The sequence below is a fragment of the Ovis aries genome, chromosome 1, assembly GCF_016772045.2.
Source record: "Ovis aries strain OAR_USU_Benz2616 breed Rambouillet chromosome 1, ARS-UI_Ramb_v3.0, whole genome shotgun sequence".
NCBI classification, from domain to species: Eukaryota; Metazoa; Chordata; class Mammalia; order Artiodactyla; family Bovidae; genus Ovis; species Ovis aries.
In genome coordinates, this window is record NC_056054.1 from 43,873,391 (window position 1) to 43,900,542 (window position 27,152).

Below are 27,152 nucleotides of genomic sequence, written 5' to 3' on the forward strand. Positions count from 1 at the left end.
ACAATGAATTATAATACAACCTGGTAAGGGAAGCCAGTTTTTCACTGAATCATAAGAAAGAACATTTAACCATCATAGTGTTTCAACTAGATTGAAAAATTAAACAATTTTAATAGTCTATTGAGCAACTGTCACTGGAATGGAAAAATACTGGCAGGGAGGTTGTCTCTGTTGGGGAGATCCCAGGGTGGGTAAGGTTGGACTCAACAAATTCTCAGGTCTTCTTATAAAACAAGAATCTCTGTTTTTCTAAAGCTTTGGGAAATTTCAGATTCCAGTGAAAACAGAGGGTGGGAAAGCTGGAGGTCTCCATTAGGCGAAGAGCACCAGCAGTAGCTCATTGTCATAATAGCAAAGGCAGACTCCAATCTTGCCTGGGAAGGAAATATCATTTAGGTGAAACGGGTTAAGAGAGGAAAACCCTGTGGGGGACTTTTTTCTGTTCTGAATAGATGGACACGGGATAGTGCAGCAGGTTTTTTTTTTTTTTTAAAAAAAAAAAAAAAAAAAAAAAAGGATTGTTTCCCAATCCTAAGATACACTGTGATGCACCTTCCTTGGAATTTTCAGCCACCTCTCACTACTGATTTCAAAAATCCATTCTGTATTTTAAAGAAAACAAAAAAAACATCCAGGTAAGGAAAAGGCTCTGAGAGTCCCTTGGACTGAAATCAAGCCTATAAGAAATCAACCCTGAATATTCATTGGAAGGACCGATGCTGAAGCCGAAGCTCCAATACTTTAGCCACCTGATGCGAAGAGCCAACTTACTGGGAAAGACCTTGATGCTGGGAAAGATTGAGGGCAGGAGGAGAAGGGACCACAGAGGATGATATGGCTGGATAGCATCACCAACTCGATGGACATGAGTCTGAGCAAACTCTGGGAGACAGTAAAAGACAAGGAAACCTGGCGTGCTGCAGGCCATGGGGTTGCAAAGAGTCGAAAATGACTTAGTGACTGAATGACAACAAGGGAGTAACTAGAAGAATGAACCATTTCTTCTAAATGCTAATATTGCCTTCGGTTTCACTGTCTTTGACATGCCTCAATGGACAATTCATCACTAGATTCAGGGAATGGATAGGACAGGACTAACCTCTAACTTTCCACTTGGAAAACCAGCCACACTGTAAATTTGTTGGACCTGTCTTGGAAAATGAAACTGTTAAAAAGTCGACTTCTGCTAAGGCCCACAATTTCCCTTGTAAAAGGGAAGAGGTGCTAAAATAATAACAGGTTAAAAAAAAAATACTGATTCATCTTACCATATTAAATATGAATAACACTAAGGGAATTTTCCCTATCTCTTCATCTCCAGGACACACAAAGCATTTACATTCTCATTATTTTGTACCCATTAAGTGGGGAGCAAAGATTATTATCCTCCTTTGATTTCTAAGAAAGGGACTACAGAAAGATTAAACAAGTAAGTTGTCCAAGTTGCTCAGTAAATTGAGATGTTTGAAGCTGTCCATTCAGTATTTGCTTAGTATTACAAAGTGACTGAATCCTAACTCACCGAAATTCCTAAAGCTTCTCTCTTCCCCATTTCCAAACATGCGTGAAATTTTCTGCGAAGCACAAAGCCGCCACCAGGTTGATCATGGACAAGGGGATCCTATCAGGTCAGCAACATGTCTGCAAGAAGCCTGACTTGGTTTTCCAACCAGAATCCACCCACTACTTTATCAAGTGAAGTTGATTCTGCCTGGCCATGTCTGGGAAATTTTTAACTCCTTGATTAGCTATTAACAATTGGTTTCACTCAGACGAGACAGAGGACAAAATAATAGTGGTTTAAAAAAATGCCTCCACCATTCTGATTACAAAGGAGGCATGATTAACGAAGTTCCTTTTGTGTCCAAGCTCCATTCTGAGAGCCAGAGAAAGAGCTTTCCACCCCCCTGTTTTGATTGCTGAGTCTTTTCCTACTTGTCTCATCACCCACACAATCTGTTCATAGCCCAAAGAGACAATCCAGCCAGTCTGTGGAGAGTTCCTAAAACATTTATGTCGTGAAAGCAGACAGGATGAACAGGACCTCATCTCACAAAGGATGATGGGACATTCAGCAAAAGAGTGCACAAAGGGAAATACAGACGGAAGGCTCTAGGCTGAAAGGATTTGCCCACAATGACTAACACAATGCCTGTCCTTATGGGCATTTGTAAACCTTCTAGTCAATTTACAGCCACCCCCAGGTTTTGTCCCCCAAACCACTGCTTTTAGAAAGCACAGTTTTTAAAGAAAATATAATTATCGAGTTAAAGAGGTCCAAATCGGTGCTTTCAGGATCATTCAGTCTCTCTAGACCTTTCAACATGAAAACAGCAAGTAAGACAAAGATTCTTAGCTCAAAGTTCCTCCTCAACCATGTCAGTGGGGCAAGATATGCATATAAAACAGAGCATTGCCTAGCACATAGTAAATGCTCACTGAATACTACCTAACATTTTTACCAGATCCTGCTGTTTTATTAACGATATTTTTATATATGTCCTGCCTGTGTACTCAGCTAAAGCAGGGCCACCTTATCTTTCTTTGGTGCCTTTCAGAAGATAAATTCCCTGCCTTCATACACATCTTCTTATTTACAGATATAGAGATCTGTGGCAAGTTACAGACAAGATACTAAACCTAGTCTCACAGCTGGTGAGAAGTAGGTTCCTTGAGATCTCAGCTCATTAACTTCATGCTTTCTTTCCATGACAAGATAGATGAGCAGATTATCATGATTTATGCCTCAATGTATCTAGACAGATTTCTAATCTGTCAAAGACTCTGAGGACTTACTCAAGACTTTGAGCCCTTGACACAAAGAAAAGAAATGAGTGGTAAAGGCCAACATATTTGGCTTTGAGAAAAACATGCCTCTGTTTTTATTTGCCATGGGAAAGCATTACTAGCTCTACTTAGCAAATAATCAAAGGCAAGAAGAAGCAGAAGGGATTAAATGATGTGTCTAGGGAGGCAAATGGGCCAGATTTCTCTGATACGCTGCTCATAGCTTTTTCTATTAAGTTTATTCTTAATTCAGTACCTTGAATGATATGAATCTTGTCTTGAATTATGCACATCAAATTGTGCTTCCAATGACCACCCAGACCACAAAAGCCCAGGTCAAACTCCCTAATTCTTCAAAAAAATTCCTTTTATCTAAAAAATACTTAGAACACTTAGTCTATTTCACTCACTTTGACCTTAACAAATATCTTTATTTTATCGCTCTTGCCTCTCTAGCCAAATTTAAGTTGCCTGAAGGCAAGATGCATGTGTGATTTCCTTCTATAGCCCATGACTAACCCGGCTCAGAGACTGTAGTAACATGTACCAGCTCATTGTTTGTTCTGCCTCACAGACTTCTGGATTTCCAAAGAAACTTCGAGTCATCAAAATACCTACTCAGGTTTCCCAACCATTCCCCTCAAATACTAGTCTACTTGGGTAGTCATTAAAGTTTCTCCTGTGCCTTCAAGAACCTCATTTTAGCTGCTGGGACATCCTCTTGCCGTTCATTTCACACACACACACCCAGCTCAGCAGGAGTACATGTTGCAATGAGCTTTGCTTCAGAGCCAACAGCCTGGCCAAGTTCCAAGAATTGTCACTAATGATGTTTACCAGCCAGTTGGTGCTCCAACAGTGGTGCAACACACACACACACACACACACACCATTTCAACTACTGCTCTAGTTGGAAGAGCTGTGCCTAACAGAGGTTGGTTCCATGCCTAATTTTATTTTTTAATTGCTACTGAAGGCCTATTCCACCAGACATGAGCAAACTCTCCAAATACACTTTCTATGATAGAGTGGTGGTCTCCACTGACCTATCTTTAACCAAAGGCATAGTAAGTGTATTAGTCTGGGGTCTTTTGGTTGCAAAAGAAAGGAAACCCTGCATCAAGCTGCTTGAGCAAATATTAATCAATAAATTAGTAAAGAGACGATGAAAAATGTCCAGAGACAGAGTGGTCTTCAGATAGTGATTGTTTTGAGAAGTCAAATTATATCAACAAGTCTCATTTCTTTACAGTCACTGAATTCTAGCTTATATTTTACTAGCTTCATTTTCGGGATTTGTGGGAAGGACTCCAACAGTTCCAAGTTCATGTTATCTGAGTTCAAGTTCAATAATAAATAGACAGGACATCTGCTCCTGGTAGCTTCCACAACAAGTCTCAGACTTCATTCTGATTAGACTAAATTGAGCCACGTGCCCCTGTGGCTTGGTCACATCCCATCACTGGAGTCAGAGATGAAGAGTCTCAACCTCATGGTCTGAGACTGAGAAAGGGGAGGTACCACAAAGGAAATGCAGAATCCTGCTATCAACGGAACTAGGCTGAACCGAATTCTCCCTAGTAAGTCTTTCCTCTTTCCCTAATAATCTCTAAGAAGTTGTACTACAAAAATGGTCAGCTTTGAAAATAGCATATTAAAAAAAGGAAACAAACAGATAAGTAACAAAGGAGTATAAATAGCCAATAAGCATATGGAAATAGGTTCACTCTCACTAGTAACCAAAGAAATATAAATTAATAGAAACAATATTCTTGGCACATTGGTAAAATTGCTAAAAAAAAAAAAAAAAAATGCCCAGTACTGGCCAAGATTCAGGGATTGGAACACTCCCACGATTGACTTATGAGATATACGGGTAGTTATTATTGATTTCAAAGGGCAAGCGGAGATATTATCAAAATCTTTTAAAATGAGCATGACTTTTTTTTTGGCCATGTTGTATGTGGGATCTTAGTTCCCTGACTAGGGATCAAAGTGCAAAGTCTTAACTCCTGTACTCCCAGGCAAATTCCTTTTGTCTTAATTTTTTGGCATGATTTTTGACCTCAGATAAATTCACAGACGTGAAATTGCTAAAAAAAAATAATAATTAAGGGTATAAATAAAAATTTAACTACAAGGGAGATTTTCCCAGTATTGCTACTATAAAGCCCCCAAGGAGGAAATATCATTAATGTCCAACAGTAGGAGATTAGATAATATAATTACGATAATCCATTCTATAGGCTATCATACCAACATCAGAAATGGCCTTTCAATACGTATTTGTTGGCATGACTTGAAGGGAGAAAGGCACTCCAGGGAAGAGTTACTATAGTCGGTAACCATACAGCATCATTTACTAGCTAAGATTAGTAAATTAATTTCACTCTTATTTCAAGATGCTCCACGGCTCCTTCTGTAAGGTTTTCCATAGGGTTCTAAAGACTGAGATTCTGCTCAGGGAAAGGTCAAAACACCTGGGCACCTTCAATGGCTACAATCTATTGTTCCTTCAAAGATATTTTTTACATATTTGCTTAACAATTATTTAAGAGAGCAGCTGAGTGTTACATGGGGAAATTAAAGACGATGAACCACAGATGGCATGAACTTGTCCTGAAAGATAGTTCTGAAAGTCATGTTTGGTTAACATACAGCAACTTCTACAAAAATTAATTCTCTATATTAAAAAAAAAAAAAACAACAAGCTCTTTTCCCATTCTTTATCCTATCATCATGTAGCAATTACTTTTCAAATCCTCAGAGTAATTCCATGACAAATAGATCTCACCAAATCAATCCCTCTCAAACAAAACCAACTGCAAACACAGCTATTCTCCATTTCAGTTTCCATAACTTAAAAATGAGAATATTCCTGGTAGACTGGCCTGTCTCAGAGTGTTGTTGGGAAGATCAAATGTGATAACTCCTATGAAAGCATGAAGCATAAAAGCACCGTACATATACGAGGTATTAGGCGTATGAATTCATCAGAGGTTTAACATGCACTTAACAAAGCATCTCTGAATCCCTATCTAGTCACTGGCTCTGCATAGCCTTCACATTCTCTTCCCAAAGTCACTTCTGAAAACCAGACGTTGATCTGCAGTTTCCTTGCAACAAAAGGACAGGGCCCTCTCTACTTTCAAATTGGAAGAGGGATTATAAAATTGTGGTGTTCCAGGCTGTTGAAACTTAAGATAATTAAGTAATGGAGAGAAATGTCAAAGATAATGCAAAAAGCAGACAGACATGCCTGGTTTAGACTGGAGCCTTAAATAGAAAAAGGCAGTAGCATAAATGAGTAGAGGGTTAAGGGTTTTCATACTATCTCATTCAAGCCACAGAAATTAACAATCCTAAAAGATATAAACTTTTGAGAGTTTGAGAGTGAGAATTCTTTGAGAACCAGCACCCAGTACTACTCTTAGTAATTTAGTGATGTTTTATAGCACTTCAAGTATCTTCCCAAAGGAAAGCAAAAAAAAAAAAAAAGTTGTTTCTTGGTAAGGCTGTGCCTCTATACTATAGACTTAGTATTTTTTCTACACTCCCTTTATCATTTTTGAAGCATGATAAAAGCTTAAATAAAAAATGGATGGGTCAATAATAAGAATACTGAAGTTCTCAAATGCCCTTCTTTTTAAACCCCACCCCAATTATATCCCTCCCTTGAGGATATTTACAATCCTCTATGACACATGCTCTGTACCTTCTTGGTTCAAGGAAAACACACCTACAGCATTTCAAATTAACTACTGACCCTTACGCTCACACTATAAACAAACCCTTTTCAAAATCTCAATTGCATTGTGTCCACATTGATTAAAGCTTGAAGCCTGGTGACCTCATGTGGTGTTAACTTCTCCCATGCACCAACAGCATTCTGCCTTTCTACTCAATTACCCCCTTTGGTGCCAGAGGATCGCTACCCAATGAACATACACAATGGGCTTCTGCTTCATTACACTAACCAACAGCAGGATAGAAATAAGCAGAAGAGGAATAAACAAGCTAATTTATCATGAAGACAGAGCAAGCTTTCACCAGTCGTGCCATGGAAAACTTCAGTGGTTAACAGGAATATCAATAGTCTGGAGGTTATGTTTATGATCTTACAGATTCCAGACAGAGCCAAATGGACCCTCAGTGATTAAAGAATTTCGTAGATTAGCAGGTGTGAACACATGCACACAAAAACCATACCTTAAAACTCTGGAGTCCTACATAAAACCTACCAAATAATTATTTGGGGAAGCACAACCCAGGGCTTTGGATAATGTAGACTGACACCCTGGTAATTTGCCCCAAGCGTTCAACCTAACTTGGGGGCCCCTCTTATTCATTTTTGACGAGGTGGTCAGGAGGGACCCAGCCTCTTTGTGAGAGGGGTCTGGATGCCCCCCTTCATTAGGCATGGCAAGGACACAGCAGCTGATTGAATTAACAACTTTGGAGGGCTTCAGTCCCAGTTCCCAGACATTAGCACCATCATCCAGAACAAATTAAAAGTCTCACAGCAATTAAGCAGATTTTGAAAATGAATTTCCCATGGTTCAATGGTTCAACAAGCAATCTTGAGTTAAGTATTAGAGAGGAGTTTTAGAAGGAGAGGAGGAACTGACTGCTGAATTTCCAAAGAAAGCCCATAATTGGTAGAGGCATAAACAATAAACTTCTGAGCCTCTGCTAACTAGGCTTTTACATTTCTTTTATATAAAATTGGAAATAGTCACAGAAGTGTGAAAGAATAAAAAATTAACGTGGAACTGTATTAAATGGTGGATTTTAGGAGGATTCTTTTCCTTTTGCTCTGCTTTTAATTCCTTTAACATCATTGTATTCTTGTTGAAAACAAAATTAGAAGGCAACAAAAATGCATCTTTCTAGTCACTAGAGTTTAATTTCACACAGCAATCTAAACATGACTCTAGAACCACCTACTTCTCCCTGAACCTCTGTATCCAGGTTCAGAGCAGGCAGAAAACCTTTTATGAACTCTGAGAGACTTCACACTGGGAGCTCATTCTTGGATTAAAAGACTAATAATAACATGCAGCACTGGCTATGTGCTTACTGCTTACAAGTTACTACACACACAGTTTTCATTTCACAAGTTATTTCATATAATCCTCACAGCAATGTTATAAAACAAGCACTATTACTCCTATTTTACCCAAGAGATAGAGGAGGAAACTCTAACTCAGAGTTTAAATAATTTTTCAAGATGACATAGCCAACAAGGGGTATGTGCCTTTTTAAGAACTAGGATTTCTATTCAGTCCTTCCAAACCCTTGCTTACCAAACCCTTATTTAGAATAGCAAACTCTCATTTCCAGTGTGGCTTTACCTAGCCTTTCGAGCAGTAGATAGGTTCATGGGGCATGAACACACATACACAAGTGCCATTATTTTAGAGGGGAAGGCCTGAATGATGATGTGTGATGACCCAACCAAGGAGGAATTCCTGTGGCCTCTTTCAAGCCTCCGTTTTCTCTTCATCACTCCCCTACCTCTCTCCTGACTCTTGCGCCAGCCTGTGTCCCCTCCCCAACACTCTCACCTCTCGGTGAATGGTGAACAGTAGGTTTGGCTAAGAGAAGTCAAGTCCAGCTTTTGTGTGGCTTCTCCCTGGTTTCTGCTTCCTTCTCTTTCAGTTTACATCTCCTTCTCAAATCTCTGTTCCCACATCTCCACCTAGCTCCACTGGAAAGGCAATAGGCCCAGGTTCCTGTTTGCCTGCAGGCACATAATCTGCACAGCATGTTTCAGTACTGTTCAGGAACCTGGAAGAATGTGTGGATGAACTCATTCCCACCCACCAGACCGACAAGCTGAACACAATGGAATGCAGAGGTGGTTTATTCGAATGTCTTTTGCTTTCTTGTCAAGGGCAGCTATAAAAGCTGACATCATAAATACATTACTGATCTCTAAGAAGAACCATAAATACATCTGCAAAATTTTAGAAAGGAAACTTTGAAAGATGCATTTTCCATCTTTAAAAGCTTTTTTTTTAAATTAAGCAAATCATATATTTTTTAAAAAACAGCCCTCATGGAACAGAAGAAACAGATTTACTTCTTAAAAAAATCACAAAATTCTATTACGGTTCACATTCTCACTTGAATATTCAAAATTCATGCACACGGTGTGCTCCCTTTTTCCAAGCAAACTTTATCAACTAGTATGGACTGTTCAGTTGCTACGTTACATCCCATTCTTTGCGACCCCATGGACTATTGTATGCCTGGCTCCTCTGTCCTTCATTATCTTCTGGAGTTTGCTCAAACTCATGTCCATTTTGGTCGGTGATGTTATCTAATCATCTCATCCTCCACCGCCCTCTTCCCCTTTTGCCTTCAATCTTTCCCAGCATCAGGGTCTTTTCCAATGAGTCAGCTCTTCACATCAGGTGGCCAAAGCACTAGAACTTTAGCTTCAGCATCAGTCCTTTCAATGAATATTCAAGGTTGATTTCCTTTAGGACTGACTGGTTTGATCGCCTTGCAGTCCAAGGGACTCTCAAGAGTCTTCTCCAGTACCACGATTCAAAAGCATCAGTTCTTTGACCAACCAGTATGGATAGCCACATTCGATTTTCTGCCTTTATGGCCAAATAAAGACCAAATACATAAATCAGACCTAGTAGTATAATCAAACTCTGAACTAAAATTTATTAAGCTATCTCCTTTTGTAAAGGATTTTGAAATACTGTAGTTGGCAACATTAGTTGCCTTATCCGTAAGAAGTAATACCCTGATCACTTTTTTCTGAGTTTGTGCTTTATTACAGTGTTAATATAAACATCTATTCTTTATAAATTATTGTATTGTCCATGTTTTTTGAAAAATTTCAAACTAGAGTGGTATATATGTGTTTATATGCATTGTATCTAATCTATTCCAGGCAGGTTTTACCTAAGCATGGTTTTAAGGGTAGCTTTTAAGGTTGTTTAGACTTTAAATATCGGAGAAGGCGATGGTACCCCACTCCAGTACTCTTGCCTGGAAAATCCTATGGATGGAGGAGCCTGGTGGGCTGCAGTCTATGGGGTCGCAAAGAGTTGGACACGACTGAGCAACTTCCCTTTCATTTTTCACTTTCATGCATTGGAGAAGGAAATGGCAACCTACTCCAGTGTTCTTGCCTGGAGAATCCCAGGGACAGGGGAGCCTGGTGGGCTGCCGTCTATAGGGTCGCCTAGAGTCGGACATGACTGAAGTGACTTAGTATAATCAATGTAACAGTAGACACAGGTAATGAAACATTCTCCTAGCAGTCTGGAATTTTGGTTCAAACCTTTTCTCCTTGCAACTTCTCTGGACCCTAGTTTCTACAATTAGAGAATAGCCTTAGTTTCTACAACTAGCATCGAGGACCCAGCACAGCCAAAAATGGACAATAAAATTAATATATTTCTTTTTTAGTTATAAAAGACTAGCCCAGAAGAGAGTGTTACAAATTTTAGGGCTGATCTTAAAGTTGAAGTATTTTGACTGCCTCTCTAACAGGTCCAAAATGCAAGGTGCTTATTTTTTCAAAAAGTATTACTGAGTATCTATACCATACCACCCTGTGGTAATCATGGAAAATAAAGATGTGCAAGATAGATGACATGTTATCATGTAGCTTATAGTCTTATAGGAATTATATTTTAACTTTATTTTTTCTTTATAATTCCTTATGATACACCATGGTAATTCTAGCTAAAGTTTCAGAAGTAGTTAATATTTTATAAGGGAAAGATCATTTTTTTCCTTGAAGCTTGACTTTCAAACGTCTTTGTCATTTATGCTCTATCTAGAAGCAAAAACATTTCCCAATGGACAATGACTTCAATTTTATAATGTAAAACAGATGAACAACTGGGATTTGCTATGCAGCAAGCATGGATGGAATCTCTCTTCCACATATTGAGTGATAGTCATTTAAAACTCAAGCTACCTGGGCTCATCTATGCTACAAAGAGCCATGAGTACTGGCAAGCATTTTAAAAGGCAAAATTTAAGATTCAAATTAAATCTTAATGAAAACTATCACTAACTGGATCAAAAAGTTAATTGCTCTAGTTCACCAAATGTGTGGATGACATGCTTCTTGAACTGTCGGCTTGCATGGATTATGCTAAATGGGAAAGCGATCAAGCAGGTTTGCTGGGGTTCTAATTTTATGTAATCCACTAAGAGGCAGAGATAAGCTGCCATGAGCCTAACTAGATGTGGGATGACTGAAAAAAAAAAAAACTTTAAAAAGTTAATTTTGTCAACTTCTAATTCAGGGAAATGGCTAATGTATATTGATGAATTGAGCACATATGCGCAGGTAACTTACCTCATTTAAACCCACAACCACCTGTGAAGGAGACATTTTTAGATGAGAAAGTTGAGGTTCATAACATGCATATGGTTTGTCCAAGTTGGATAATGAACCAGACCACACCACCCTGATCAACCCTAAAACCACATGCCATCAGTTAGAAAATCTGATTTTTGAATGCAAGGATCAGTAAGTCCATCGCTGAACAGAAACATAAGAAAACTTTGAGCTAACACCGTGCTTTTTAGTGCAACAATTTCCTAGGAATCTTATAAGCACCCAAGTCATTAAAGACAACTTTCAAATTTCTGTGCCAGTGTTGCCTGGCAGGGAGAGTTACTCTAACATGAGATGCACAGAGAATCAGTGGCTTACCTGGACAGACTTGGTATCAGTACCTAACCACATCCTGACCTGGAAATGTGATCTTCTCAAATATATACTAGTGCTGATTTTGTTTAAATACCAAGTCTAGTGCTCATCTTTCTCCCAAACTATATTTTCTCTCTGTCTTTTTTAACAGGTAGGTGGGAGAGAGAAGAAGGGACATGAAAGAATTACCTAATACTTATGAAAGAAAAAAGAAAATGCTAATTGAACAATGACTTTAGTATACTTTTCGTTTAAAAATCTTGCTGCTGCTGCTAAGTTGCTTCAGTCGTGCGACTCTGTGCGACCCCATAGACGGCAGCCTACCAGGCTCCCCCGTTCCTGGGATTCTCCAGGCAAGAACACTGGAGTGGGTTGCCATTTCCTTCTCCAATGCATGAAAGTTAAGAGTGAAAGTGAAGTCGCTCAGGCTCAGTCATGTCTGGGTCTTCACGACCCCATGGACTGCAGCCTACCAGGCTCCTCCGTCCATGGGATTTTCCAGGCAAGAGTACTGGAGTGGGGTGCCATCGCCTTCTCTGTAAAAAAAATCTTGGGTGTCTACAAATTATCCTGTTTCTTTCTCTTTTATCACCTATTATCCAGAAACAGCATGTTCTCATAGAGCAGAACTCTGTTCCGTTCGGGCATGTTTAAAGACCAATGCCAGCCAAGGGTTTAACACGGGCTGGCTCATGAGCATGCAAATGCTGTACAATTAGGAGAAAGGGTGCCTGAAAAGATGTCCAAGGCCCTGGAGTTGCCGGACACAGTCAAGAACCTCCCCACCCTACCCAACTCCACCTCACAGTTTTGCAGAAGCTGATCTCTTCTAAGTACAGGTGTGTTCTTTTAAGTGACAGTAAGGCCCCTGGTGCAATCTTTCCAAAGCTTCAGTTAAAATCTTATCTACAACTTCCCATAGCCCAGGCACGCAGGAGCTAAAGTCAGAGCCCATTTCACACAAGCCAGGACTAGCTCAACAGACCAGAGAAAAGAAAGGAATGTGGGGATGTGTCTTTTCTCCACTTGAGGCATTCCATTCTCAGGCGAATTACAACCTAAATGAGAGCAGATAAAATACATAAGAACCTGGTGTAAAAGGAACAGAAAAAAAAGACCTCTGCCTTGACAGAGGGCTGGGTTTCACAAATATGGAACTCAACTTTTTGGTTGTGATCACCTAAAGACCATCATGCTAAACACAGACTTTAAAAAAAAAATTCATTATAGTTAAATCAGAGGATTCGAAAAACAGTGCTTTGTGACTCTGCTTAATATCAACAAAAATAAAAGAATTTACCCTGTAATACTTGTACCTCTGAAATCACAAAAATATGCTTGTCTATCACAATGGCCTAAGGCCTTCAACATTTTAAGCCCTATTTTGGCAATTTGAATTTTCAGTTTGCAATTACCTTCAGAGTGAAGAAATCGCAGAAACAAAGCCTAAGCAATTTTGTTGTTTCTTTGGTATGTAAAACAGATCCAAAAAATATAGGGCATGTCATTTCCCCTAAACTCACTACGATTTCAGAATTATGCCTGCCACAAACAGCCCCTGAAAGCACAAAAGTTAGTCACAATATTTTAGACAAGAAGCTTCAGACTGATGAAGTCTTAAAACATGAGAACGGCACTTTGGTTGGATTGGTAAGGACCACAGTACACTTTTTTTTTTTTTTTTAATTTACAGTTTCTTAGGCAATACAAAGGGGGTATACTACACTCTCAGAAAGCAAGGAATTTAGCTTGTTTTTAAGTATGTAGTATTCTTTAAAATCCACATAGAACAGCTTAACATTCCATACAATCCTATTGCTTCATGAGAAATTAGCTAAGAATATTAAGTACACAAAAGCAAGCAGGAGAGGACAGTAAAGTTATTAATTACTATTTTATTTTCAAGGAACAGAAAAGTCAACAGAGCTTTAAGAACCACAAACTGGAATTTTCTACCCAATAACTCGAAGGTCTGATGATTTTCACCCTGCAACTCGGGAGGAGATACATGCTTGGAGTGCTGACCTTCATTAGAATCTGAGTCTAAACCAAGACTCTAATTGTGTAAACTGAGCCTCTTCCCTTTCTTGGGACTCTGGTCCCTCCTCAAAGGAAATGGGACAATTGATCTCCAAGGCTCTTTCAACTTTGCAATTTAATAGCAGAAAGTTCCACAGCTCCCACTGAGCCCAAATAATACCAAAGTGGACAGATATTGTAGATCCAAAAAGCTGCACCCAAGGCAAGCGTTAAGACCACACAGATTTAAAGTGGAATCAATTAACACGCGCCAGCCTATAACGTAATGAAGCCACTGCAGTGGGGTGGGAGAGGGTTCTAGTGTGACATGATCTGCCTATATCCAGATACCCCACAACCTTGGGAATGCTCCCTTTCTCTTCCTGTGTCCTCCTATTACCTACCACCTGCCTACATCTCTTTGCTGCCAGTGAGTTTCTACGGCAAATCGACCCAACTACTGTACACTTAGAAAATGGCATAACCAAGCTCTATTAAAATTGTGTATAAAGCAAAAGTAATAGACCTGGAGCAAAATGTGCATGTTTTAGGATAACAACTTAGACTCATATCCTTTTTCACTAGTTATCTGCAACAATATTATTATAAATCTACCATCTTGGGAAGGCACCTTATGAGACATAACAATTATAATGAGAATCCACGTTAGAAAGTAGTTGAACTCTGTATGCACTTTCAAACCCAAAATGAGTAATGCTTTGGGTTATTTCACTTCCCTCTGTCTAAATTGATCCATGAATCTGGAGGTGTTTGACAAAGTGGTGGTGACTCAAGAAAGAAAAAGAATAGAAAATAAACGACCTCAAGGCTACATTTTTCCAAATCTAAGAGCAGAGAGGTACAGAGAAAGAAAAGTAGGAGAGACAGATACAGGGTTAAGCAGATATTTTCAGCAAAAAGTCCTCTGAGAATTACATCTCTGGTGGCCCTGACTCCATGAGAACCCAGAGGGTGCCTTGTCCTTGGGATCGTGGCTTCCTTACTACAATCATCCATGAAATAGGAGGCTCTGCCCCACATCACAATTGCGGGCTGGCATCAAGAAGCTTCTGTAACTTATTTGAGATCATGAAGATCACAGATGGTCTGCTGAGTTAGAGTCAAGTTCATCTCACCGACATGATGCTGCCCTGACACCAGGGTCTCTCTCTGGGAGGAGCTTAGCCCAAAACTAAAAGCAGCAGTTAATTGGCCCCCAGCCAGCTCTCATGAGCTTAACCTTATTAATCTGGGGCTGGAGGGACAGGGAGCAGGGAGGGGGGATGGACTGCGTCATTTAAGGATCGGTTACCTTCTTCCTAAAGAAAAATCATAATGCCTTGCCAAAACAAATGTAATAACTTGGCCTCTTCTTTCAATCACTTCTGCTTTCTTGGAAATGTGTACTTATGGATAAAGCCTCTGAGTTAATCCAGGGAATTAACTGGAAGATTAAGAAGGCCCTATAATTCCTGTGGGTCAGTGGAAAAAAACACACACACACACACACCCTTTACCAAGGAATATTAAAAGAATAGAGTAGGGAGAAAAAAGAGGGAGCAGAAATTGCACTTGGAGGCCCAGGATTTAAACAGGCTTTGAAGACAGAAACACTAGCTCAATTTGGGAAAAGTGTGTGGCATCAGAAGTAGATTCTGGAAATCCAGGCATAAGCTATGACCCAAAGAGTGTTCTCATGTATTTGTAGCTGTTGTCTAGTCACTAGGTGGAGTCTGATTCTTTTGTGACTCCCTGGACTGTAGCCCACCAGGCTCCTCTGTTTATGGGATTTTCCAGGCAAGAATACCGATATGGGTTAGCATTTCCTACTCTGGGGAATCTTCCCAACTCAGGGATTGAACCTGTGTCTCCTGCTTGGCATGTAGATTTTTTACCACAAAGCCACCTGGGAAGCCCTCTCATATGTTTACAGAGGCCTTAATTTTTCTTTCCTGAGTCCATATCCTACCCCTATCTCTTTTCTCCATATCCACCTCTCTTGTATTCAACAGTGATATTCAGGACCTACCGTGTATGCTAAGTCTAGTTGGCCTTCAGGTCAGGAACTCCAATGAGTTTTGTTTCCAACTATCAGTCACTGTCGGCTATGTGCAATCATTTCTTTTGGCGGGGGAACTGGGGTGTAATTATCTCAGGCTCAGCCTTCCCCAGCATGGCTTGCAAGCACTGGTCAACATTTACAATAGCTGTTGGAAAAGGTTAATATGTTTTTGTTGTTATTGTTCAATCACTAAGTTGTGTTCGACTCTTTGCGACCCCATGGACTGCAGCACACCAAGCTCCTGTGTCCTCTACTATCTCCCTGAGTTTGCTCAAACTCACGCCCATTGAGTTGGTGATGCCCTCTGACCACCTCATCTTCTGTTCCTCCCTTCTTCTCCTGCCCTCAAGCTTTCCCAGCATAATATATTTTAGGAATTGGGATTATTTGTACAGAAAGTAACCAGGTCAGTGAATAGTACCCAGGCAGTAATGGGAGCATGTGGTCTGGGAAAGGGGTAAAATCAGAACAAGCCAGTCTGAACTTTCACCTTCTATTGAATTTGTGCAGAATGTTTCATCACACTTGATTCTTTGTTTCCAGTAGAAACTGAAGGAACAATAGAAGGAGAGTGACATTAGACTTGAGAGCATGGCTTGATTGAGTTCAGGATCATGGACTTGAATGCCAGGCCTCTTATTATCTCTACTAAACCCAAAAAGATCCTGATGTGATTAAGTGAGAACCTAACATTCATCTGAATTCTGGAGAAAGTACCCGCTGCTCTAGGTTGTTATGTTCACTAAATAAATCAACACATCACGTAAAATGTTTTCTATAGTCACCCAGTAAATCTTCAAAATGCAACAAATCATAATTGGCCAAATCCTTCACTACTGGTCAGATGACACTCTGATTATTGCTTTTGCTCCTCTACAAAATTTAATTGTGTGTGGAACATGGTGGGGGAGGGAGGGATGGAGGGGAGGGAGAGCTAGTGTTAAAGGGCTAAAGAACCTTAGGGATTTGTGTATTCTAAAACAATAGTCCCCAATGTTTTTAGCACCAGGGACCAGTTTTCATGGAAGACAACTTTTCAACAGAGCCAGGTGGGAGGGGATGGTTTTGGGGTGACTCAAGCACATTACACTTATTGTGCACTTTATTTCTATTATTACATTCGCTCCAACTAAGATCATCAGGCATTAGATCCCAGAAGTTGGGGACCCCTGTTCTAAAACATATCAGCTGCTCTTTTTCTAATTATCAATCCTTTTAGATTAGCCCTATAAGGAAAAGGGAAAAATGCAAAGCATTTCACTATCAAGTCTGAGAACTTCAATGCCTCCAGATCTTCCTCTCGATTCCCATCCCCGTCTGGACACTCTTTCTGGGATCCATCCACATATGGCACACCCGTCTGTTCTACTGCATCATCATCATACCACCTCCAAGAAAACACAAGACCAATGAAATAGACACGATCACTTCATGTCTCGATGCTCTCTGTCTCCCACCATCTCTTAGAGTCTCTATCAAAACTGAGAGCAGTAAATCTTTCAATAGAGAAAATCTACAGCATTTTTTCCAAAGAACAAAATGTACCTGTTCAAGGTATCAGCATGCAAGCCTCTGGTTTGAAACGCCCTCATTATTAGGCATGGGTGTGTATATAAACAAAAATCATCCTTTGGGGAAAATGAATTTTCAACTTTCAGTATGAAGCTCTTCTTTCAACTGCTCTGCTATCACTGCCAAACCACACCTTCTAAAATCGCTACAGCCTCAGTTGGCTTATTCTCTCCTCTTCCTTTGAAGAAGCCTAGACCTCTATAACTGTTTAAATATGTCAAAACCACTAACTAGAGAAAATAAAATCGAGTAATTTTCCTTAAGGTAGTAGAACTCAAACGCCTTGTGGCCGATGAACCTGGCTGCTCAGCCATCCAGATGATTCATAGAATCACAGAGACTGGTTAGAACCTGGAGAAATTGGATGGACTGGCATATGTAGACTTCCCAGAAGTTGTCCTCCTTTAGCCTGGCAAGGCTCTGCTTTATTAAGTACAGCTGGACTCCATTTCACTTATCATCAGATTTTTTTTTTCCTTTACCATGTTACCCAAGGGTTAAAAATGGGAAGTTATTTGCATTTGCAGTCTTATTCATCATGCCTACATTCAAATTATTTCTATTCAGCCCTAGAAGTCAAGGCTTTGGCAGGTAGGCGCAGGAGCACCTAACGGTTGATTATTCTGGATTGACTGGAATCCAATCCTAGCTTTGACTCTGACTAGCTATTAATACAGAGAAGGCAATGGCACCCCACTCCACTACTGTTGCCTGGAAAATCCCATGGACGGAGGAGTCTGGTAGGTTGCAGTCCATGGGGTCGCAAAGAGTCGGACACAACTGAGCGACTTCACTTTCACTTTTCACTTTCATGCATTGGAGAAGGAAATGGCAACCCACTCCAGTGTTCTTGCCTGGAGAATCCCAGGGACGGCGGGGCTGGGTGGGCTGCCATCTATAGGGTCGCACAGAGTCGGACACAACTGAAGCGACTTAGCCATAGCACCAGCAGCAGCTATTAATAGGCAGCCTTGACCAATTTTACCAGAGCTTTCTGTATCTCAGTTTACTTATGTGTAAAATGAGTACAACAGCATCAATGTGGCAAGCTTTGTGTGGATCAAATTAAATAAAGCCTGGTACACAGTGTACATTTAATGCACATTAAATTATCTATATTGTTAATATATTTCAAGATGAAATATTAATACAGCTATTTGATGACATAATTAACAAGGCTTCTCATTTCACATACTCTCAAATTCTCCATAAATGAGTGAGAACTATCATCATGTTAGAAACCTCATTGTAAGAAATCTTTTGCTAGCGAACCTGGATTAAGAGGGACTCTTTTCTACCTCTAGCTCCCCTATGTTACTCAGGCTTCAAATCTGGTCTTTGCTAAGCACAGTCAGCATTGTAGTCCTATCCTAGGTACACATTAGAATCTAACCAATATTTTGCACACTCTCAGCGAAGGACTTTCATACAATTTCAAGTTCTAAATCTCCATAGAAACATCTTTATGAGGAAGATAAGGTTAGAATCTTTCCTCGGTCTACATGGATTAAAAAAAAATCTTTTTAAAGGCCACATTATTGCAAAATGTCAACCAGCTAGGAAAGACTTTGAGTCTAGGTCTGGGTTCCAGGCAGGGAACTTGAAAATCTTACAAAGCCATACTATTATCTCAAGGAAATGTTTCTTACTCTGAAAAAGAAAAAGGGAAAGTTCCAATCGAAGGCTAGACAGGCTGTACTAAATGATTAGATGAAAGCATGATTAGAGATTGTTAGCACTAGCATTGATTTTGTTGCAATAACCAAGGAGACAGCTTAGTTTTTTAAAAGTTAAATAATGTAATTTCAATCTACAAAAGATTTTGCATTCTTTACAAAAGAATTTCTCAAGTTGCACAGTACTTCTACCAACCATATTAGATACTCTGGTAGTTAACAACAACAAAAAGAAGACATAGCTTAGTCAAATATGAAATGTTACAAAATAAAAAGCAGAATCAAATACAAAAAAATGTGGAGTAACATCAACCAAAAGTCAGTTCATTAGTTATTGTCTCAACAGATACCCAAACACTTAGGACTGCCAAGTATTACATTATTAATATATGCTAAAATAAATACCACGACAAGCTTAAAACCTAATACACTGAGAAACAAACCCTTATACACTTTGTATAACTGTAATTTTATTTAATTTCTTAAAATCCTGCCACTTTCCAATAAATGACAGTAGCAGAAACAAAAACTATTCGTATGAATGGACCATAATCAAAACCATTCACAGTACCTATTCAAACAATAATAGCATAAAAACATGGGCCAGCTCCTTGAAAAGCAGTAATAAGTCCATGTTAAAACTGAGAAAACTGATAATAAATGTGTATATATGTATGTGCATCATACATATATACACACATAATATTCTCAGCAATAAAAAGCAATGAAAGATTGTTCACATACTAAACCTCTGAAAGAAAGTAATCTTTCCTAAAGAAATAATAATGGTCAGTTTGTTGATATTTATTTGGGTTTAAGTTTGGAATATTCTCATTTATGGGTACACTTAAAACAATGCAATAATTTTCTATTCATCCAATCCTGATCCTTTATACTCTTACCAGTCTTTAGAACAGGTGGGAATGCTGACCTGCTTTTCCAACCATTATATCCCCCAGACATGACTAATCTGAAGCTGAGCAAATTGCACATAATAGACCAGGGAATCAAGTTCATGATTTTTAGTCGGCTGTACTCTTGTTTCAGGGAACATGGTCTCCTCCCCTCCCCCCTTCCACCACCCTGCAGCTGCTTCTCCAGGAACAAAATTCACCAAACGTGAAATCAAAGGAAAATTATTTTTAAATTTTCTGCAGGCTTATTTTTAAGAAGGCTAAAGATTAAGCTATATCTTTAAAAATATTTTCTTTTCCTTCAGGGATTCTTACATTTTTAAATGAATTATAAATACAAAATAAGTTATCCACTTAGGAAACCTTCTCAATACATAAGAAAATAATCAAAAGCATGATTTTATAAAGGCTCAAAGTTTGTACAAAAGCATGGCATGGCATAATTCAGTAAATTCTTAAGTATCTCAAATTCTACCATATTGCTTTCCAGAGCCTTGCAAAATCCCATTAAAGGTTTAGACCCTGGCACAAAACAAACAAACAACAAGTACAAAAACAAACCAAAATTAAAAAGCTCAGCTCTAAGAAGGTTGCTGGAGTTGGGGAAGATCCCTCTTATTTCCTTTTTACCTAGTGTTTAAATTTTCCCCCATCAATTCTATTTTTTAAAAATTTTTATTTTTACTTTATTTTACTTTACAATACTGTATTGTAAAGTAAATTCTAGAAAGCTATAACCAAACACCGGTGTGAATGTCATATAAAACTCTCAAAAGCACTGGGAAGTCATACAATTTCATAACTGAAAGGAATCTTAAACTCGTCTGAAAAGGTTCCTCCTCACCAGCTTAGGTGCACGGTTTGGCAATACTGTTTGGGGGTGGTGGTTGTTTTTGTTTTGCGAATATGAGTGTAGTGTACTTACACCCTTACAATAAGGAGCTTTGCTATTCAGCCCCTCCCCTTTCTAGGCAGTCATGTTTCCTTTCATCTAGGACAACAGTGATCAAAAAGGAACATTATACCGAAATACCAAGGCCAATTCAAAGTGAAAATTTCACTTTCTCACCTGGCCTCTGCAAATGAATTAGAAAGACACTGCATAAGCAAGACACCTGACATCCTACCATCAATATGGTTGAGCACTGAAAGAGCTCTCCTTTACTGGGGAGGCTGGAAGCAAAGGTTTCTGGACTTAATTTCCACTGCTCCTTTAGCTACTAATTCCACTCGTTCACTTTCTTGAAGTTCCATCCTTTGCTTAGTTTCCTGCCTTCCAGTTTGCTGGGGAAACATATCACTTACCTTTTATTGATATTTATTTCCCATATTTGGGTCTTGGAGCATACCTAAGTTCTTAGATTTAACAGCCCAAAAAAAAAAAAAAAAAAAAAACACACCTCTAAGTGGTTGAGATAAAGGCTAAGCCACTATTCAAAGTGTTTACAATGAAATGGATCTGATCTTTTCAGCCTTCAGGCCAGGACTAGGGACACAGTCTTAGCAACTGAGGAAGGAGGAAAGGTAAGAGGTAAACTTACACAATTTTCCCCAAGAAGTGTTATACAGAGATAGAAAGTTGTCTTGTTCCAGGAAAGCTGGGACTAAAGCAGTTCATTTACTGAGGGGAAATCTAGACTATCACTAACTTTTTGAGATTGTCACCAGGTGCGGTCACTAATCAAGTTCTATTGGAAAAACAACCCTTGGCACAGCTTACTCCAAACGAACTTCTCTTTGAACATACAACGTTTCTGAACCTATGGCAACTCCAGCAGCCACTCGAGACTGCCCTTGGACCTTCTCCTCCATATTAAGATTCCAGAAATGATGCCAGTTCCAGAAGGACTCTAAGAAACCTACAACAGTGGATAATGGGCTAGATCAGCTTTAGAAAAGGAAAAAGAAACACACCAACAAATACCAGGGTACTATGTGTAATGGTTCGCTGCTTGTGCAAAAACCTCAAAGAGGATGAAGGTCAGACAGGGATAATAGGCCAATTTAATTCTGAAAGCACAAGGTGCAAGAAATTTTAATTATGGTCTGCCACTGAAATCACACAAGATCCAATGGCATCTAACTGCAACTGCTCATCAAGGGAGACAAGAGGTATAATTGTAACCGCTGCATAATCACTGTGAGGGCACAGGGAAGGCTGCCTTCAGCTCCCAGTAGAGAATGTATTAAGAGCCTCGAAAAATCCAATACAGGGAAACACGGAGATTGCACTTAGCTAAACAGGAGCTCACGGGATTGGGGCGGGGTGGGGTGGTGGGGGGTAGGTTTTCAAGAATGAAAAAATTAAGCTCTTTGACCCAAACTGAGGATATGAGCTTGGAAAACTCGGAACCTCTTTCTGCTTTGTGGATACATACACAGAGAAAGGCATGTTCTCCTCTAGAAATTTCTCTCCTTGATAAAGCTTCACCCACTCTCCTTTGTTTAAACTGTTAGCTTGAATGTTACAGTGATTTACAGAACCAGATTCCCCTTTCATTTATTCCCATCCAACCCAAGCCTGGAGACAAAACGCCACGCACACGACCCCGGATGCCCAAGCCTGGGCAGTTCTCACAATCACGACGACACCCACACCACGCGAGCTCTGGAAAAGAGACGCGCGCAGAAAGCCCCTCCGTGGACTCTCCACTCCGCAAAGTTTTACAAATCTGCGAAATAGGGAAGCGAAGCCTTGCATCCGCACCCGCGGCGAAGTTGGCGCTGAAGTTTGCGCCGGGACGTCCTGAGTGTCGAGGGGGAGGGGAAAGCGGCTGTGCGGAGGGGCGGGAGGATGGAGATGAGACGGAGACACGGCGAGAAGAAGGGAGTTTTCTGAGTGGAAGGTCCATGAAACCATCTTCTTCACCCGGGAAGCCTGTTTAGCTCGAGAGGTTCGGGCGATACACGCCAGGGGAGGTCTCCCAGGGGGAAGCTGTCACCTGCGGGGGGCTGTGGCGGGGGCCGCCCTCCGAGGCGCCAGGGCAAGACCTGAGGCTCCAGATTCACAGGCTCTCGGGGCTCTAAGAAATGGGGGAAGGGAAATTCCCCAGAGGCCAAAAGCAACACACCTTTCTGATACGCGTTTTCCCCTGACCTCTCCAACTTCCCGCGGCGCTGGCCGAGGACTTTCTCCCACCGAACCTCACCCATCCAAGCTCCCAGCCCAGGCTCGGACTTTGCCAACGGCCACGGCTCGGGGTGGCTTGGAGATGCGGCGAGGAAGCAGAGGGCACGAAGGTCAGGACCCAAAATGCAAACTCTCAACCCCCAGCTGAGACAACCAAAAGCGTTTACACATGCAGAGATCACAGCCCAGTAACAGGGCTCGGGGTTGCGCCGGGCGCAGTTCTCCGACTCTTCAGTTGTTCCTAATAAAGTCGATTACGTTGCCCTCCCGGAGCTGATTAGGAGGGAACCGAGAGGAAAAGGGGGGAACGCGGGAAAAAGCCGGGGGGAGAGCAATCAAGTTTGTAACCCAGCGCTTCCTCGCGCGATCCGTCGCCATGCTTAAGATTCCCACCCCCGCCACCCCCCTCTTTCCTTTCAAGTGGATACTGAAACTAGGCCAAAACTTTTTCCCCTCCTTTTCTCTTAGCCACTAGACTGGATTGTGCCCCACGGAGCCCCATGGAGCTCTGCTTTCTTAAGCACAATAGCCGGACTAATTAGATCATAGAAGCAAGGCAGTGATACTGTAACAAGTAGCCCGAGAGGCAAAGAGGGAAGGGGCCCGAAAAGAGAGAAAGGGGGAAAAGTTTGCAGCTCTCGCACTTACCAATCAAGCCTCCCACCAGAAAGGCGATGATTTGGAACACAAGCAGAATCCCACCAACAATGCACAGCTTCTTGGTGCTCATGTTTTCTATAATTGCCCCAGCCATTTTTGCGCCCCCCTTTTTCTTTCCTCCTTGAAATAAATGTTTTAGGGTGTGCTTTTTGCTCCCTCCCCTCTCACGCTCCCTTCTCCCTCGCCTCCTTTCCAGGCGCTGCAAAACTTCAGGGGTACGGGAGCGCGGCGAGGATGGGACCGGGACGAAAGGCGCCCGCAAGGATTCCCCCGGCTCAGCCGGCTCGGGCTCCCCCAATGCCCGGAGCTGTGATTGTGGCCGCTCCGCCGCCTGTGGACGCTTAAAGGAGCAGGGAAGCGATCACATGACGCCGCCTCCCTCCCTTTCTTCCTCCCTCCCTCTCGCGCTTCCTCCCTCCCTCCCTCCCTCCCTCTCTTCCTCTCCCCCTTGCCCGCCAGTGCGGGGCTCCGAGCTCCGGCGGGTGCTGGTGTCCCGCTCCCGGGTCTGGCTGGCAGCCTGTCCCGCCAGGAACTGATATCGTTGAGGGGGTTGATGTTGTTGTTTAGTGGGTTTCCCCTACTCCGCTTCCCACACGTTTCCTCTTTTGGTGCGAGATTTAAATCACCCGTGGGCAGCTTTGCAGACCTTTAACTTACGCGTTGACTTTAGGAAACGGTCCCCGCCCCCAACTGCTAGAACTCTCTTTAGGAAAGAGGAGAATTTTTTAAAGGGACCCAATAGATGCTTAAGTCAAAGCACGGAGATGAGGAATAAAGTCTCAGCTGGGCTTCCTTCTGCCAGATCCCAGCCTCGTTATTGGGCAAATACCCAGCAAAATATCCCCGCTGCACCCCTTGAAGAACTCTGCGCTCCAGCCAAACCAGGCCACTGTTCATTACCACATGATCCCCCCACTCCAAAGGTTTCCAGAGCCTTAACTCTGGCTCTTGCCCTAAAAGAATATAGCTTACCCCATCGGAGTTTTTTAAACCTCATTTAAAAACCAACTCATCTGAAAAATCTTGTTTATTTTCTAAACCACTTCCTTTTGATATCTTCAGGCAGTAAGCCCTTACAATTCCTGTGTTTACGTTCTTACCTCCTATTGCAAGGATTTGTGTGTACACGTTTGTCTCCACCATTGAGCTGTAAATTCCTGGGGATAGGGACCGAGTGCTATTCATCTTTGTACCCCCCGTGGTGCTTAACAAAATTCTAACTCTAGTAGGTCCTCCGTAAACTTTTGTGGAATGAATAAATAAATGAATATGAAAGCAAACCCACGGTGTGCATTTCAAAAGCCTGGGACCTTATTTGACTTAGAGGGAACACATACTAAGTTACAATGTTTGTCTTTTTTTTTTTTTTGTAAGGATTTATATTTATGCTTAACTTTCAGGGGGAAAGGCAAGTGGGACCCTAGAGATTTCCTGCTCCATCAAGCCTAAATTCCTGGGCCTGGTTGTTCCATGTTCCATAAACTGGCCACTCGGTCAGTATAACTCACACTGCCCAATAGACTCTTGGTTTGGTAACACCCTATTCCCACACATACACGGTTTCCGCCACCCACCACCCCTTACACACCTAGTTTCTTGATACTCCCCTCCAGCTACACCCTCTTCATGCCAAGGGAATATCCCAAGTCCCGTCTCCTCCTCTTCTCTGTTTCTGATTTTTCATTGCCCTTATAGAAGATGCCATGCAGGTTATGCTTAATAAGTGTTCATTTCTACCCTCCAGCTAGACTAGACACTCCTTAAGGACAGGTGCCAAACTGTATGTATATATATATATATGTATATATATATATATATATATATACTCCATCTCCTTGAAGTCTAACAGTTTTTAACAGTTATGGGGATACAGTTGCTATTTATTTATTCTTTCTTTTAACCCTTTAATCAATAGGCATATACTTAATTTGTCCTAAGCTTTCTTTTCTAAGTTCTTGAGGGTACCAAGATATGAAGACACTTGCCCTTGTCCTGGAGGAGCCCTAGTCTAGCTGTTATTCACTAAATAGTGATTAACAATCTTTAAAGAACACCAGATCAAATGGCAAATGGGCAGAAGAGGACAGAATTGTGGTTAACAGTTTGACTGGTACCTAAACATAGATGGACCAGCAGTGGATTATTTGTATTTCTTCTTTACCTTTTCAGAACCTTTTACATCTTTTTTTCCCCCTGTCAGGAGGAGGTTCCAGAGCATCATATAAAAGAAGTAAGAATGTCCTCTCACCTCTACTGCTGGTTAACTCTCCATTCTGTGTTCTCATTTCAGCAAGCTGCCAACGTCCACACATTTAAATAATACCGTCTTAGGGTTAGAATATCTTTTTTAATATCAAGGGATATTTCTAAAGTAAGGTTGACAGGATTCAGTATCAAGATTTACTCTCCATTTGATACCATATTTCACTATTTAAGAAGAAATAGTGTCCAATGCTCAAGTAAGAATTGGGTCCATTAGATATTCTTAACTAGTTGCATTGGTTTATTTGTTTAAAATTAGTGAGTTCTCAATTCATTTTCTTATCAGCTGCTACAACACACTGGATCCCCTTAGTTCCCAAATGCATCTCTTCAGAATAACTGGCCTAACTCTTTAGGTTCCAGTGTCCACATCTGGAAACTAGAGACTTGGAATAAAGTAGTGGTTCCTCACAAAGATTATCCCCCTATTGTGAACAGGTACTTATACAACCAATTTAGTTAAAAACAGATATTTCTAATTGCTAATCAATACTTCTAACTTGTCTGAGATTACCAATATTGCCAAACCGAGTGTAGGGCAGACACATATTCATCACCCTGAACTGCTTTAAAAAAAATTCACAGTGTCTATTATGTCTTTATGAATATTAAAAGTGACTATTAGATCCATATTTCCCAAGGGAATAACACAGCTAAGTAGAGACAAGCATGAGCATTTGAGTTGCTGGATCTAGGGTGGCGCCTAGATCCCAGTTCTGCTCTCTTGCTATATGTGATGACTGTAAGCCATTACACAGTCACTTACCCATTCTGAGGCTCAGGTTTCTCATCTGTAAAATGGAGATAGTAATAGTACCTGCCTCACGGTATTCTTGCAAGATATGATGATGATGATAATGATAATTATATTTAGGAGCCCTTATGTGAAAACAAAACCCTTGTATTAAACTGATCACTAACTGATTCTTTCTCAGCTCTAAAATTTTATCATATTATAGTTCTTTTTGGAAACATATTTTAGGAGCTTCCTGAGTGATTAACTCTATTTGACAAAAGTGCTAAGAAGGCCAACATCTGGTATTGAACTCTGAAAAACACTCAGTGATCTTTAAACATTAAAACATCCTATTTTAAATCTACTCCCAATCACCAGTGTGTGTGTATGTTAATCACTCAGTCGTGTCCAACTCTTTGTAACCCCACGGACTGAGCCTCCAGGCTCCTTTGTCCTCGGAATTCTCCAGGTGAGAATACTGGAGTGGGTAGCCATTCTCTTCTCAAAGGGTTTGTGGTCATTGGGTAGTTTATTCAAAAGACAGATAACCCAAGGGTGTAATCCAACTCTGCTAACTGAAATTGATCATTCCAATTTCTTATCATTAGACTTCAAAGTGGGGATCTTGATTTATACATT

General features: G+C 40.7%; 1 protein-coding gene across 1 annotated transcript in view; it reads right to left on the minus strand.

The window, feature by feature from the left end:
- The window catches only part of WLS (Wnt ligand secretion mediator), a 116,163-nt gene extending 92,331 nt beyond the window's left edge, over positions 1-23,832 (minus strand). Inside the window, exon 1 of the mRNA XM_004002068.5 lies at positions 23,504-23,832. Within this exon, the coding sequence (XP_004002117.1) occupies positions 23,504-23,609 (106 nt within the window). The 5' untranslated portion in view covers positions 23,610-23,832. The remainder of the gene's footprint in view (positions 1-23,503) is intronic.
- Positions 23,833-27,152: the final 3,320 nt, after the last annotated feature.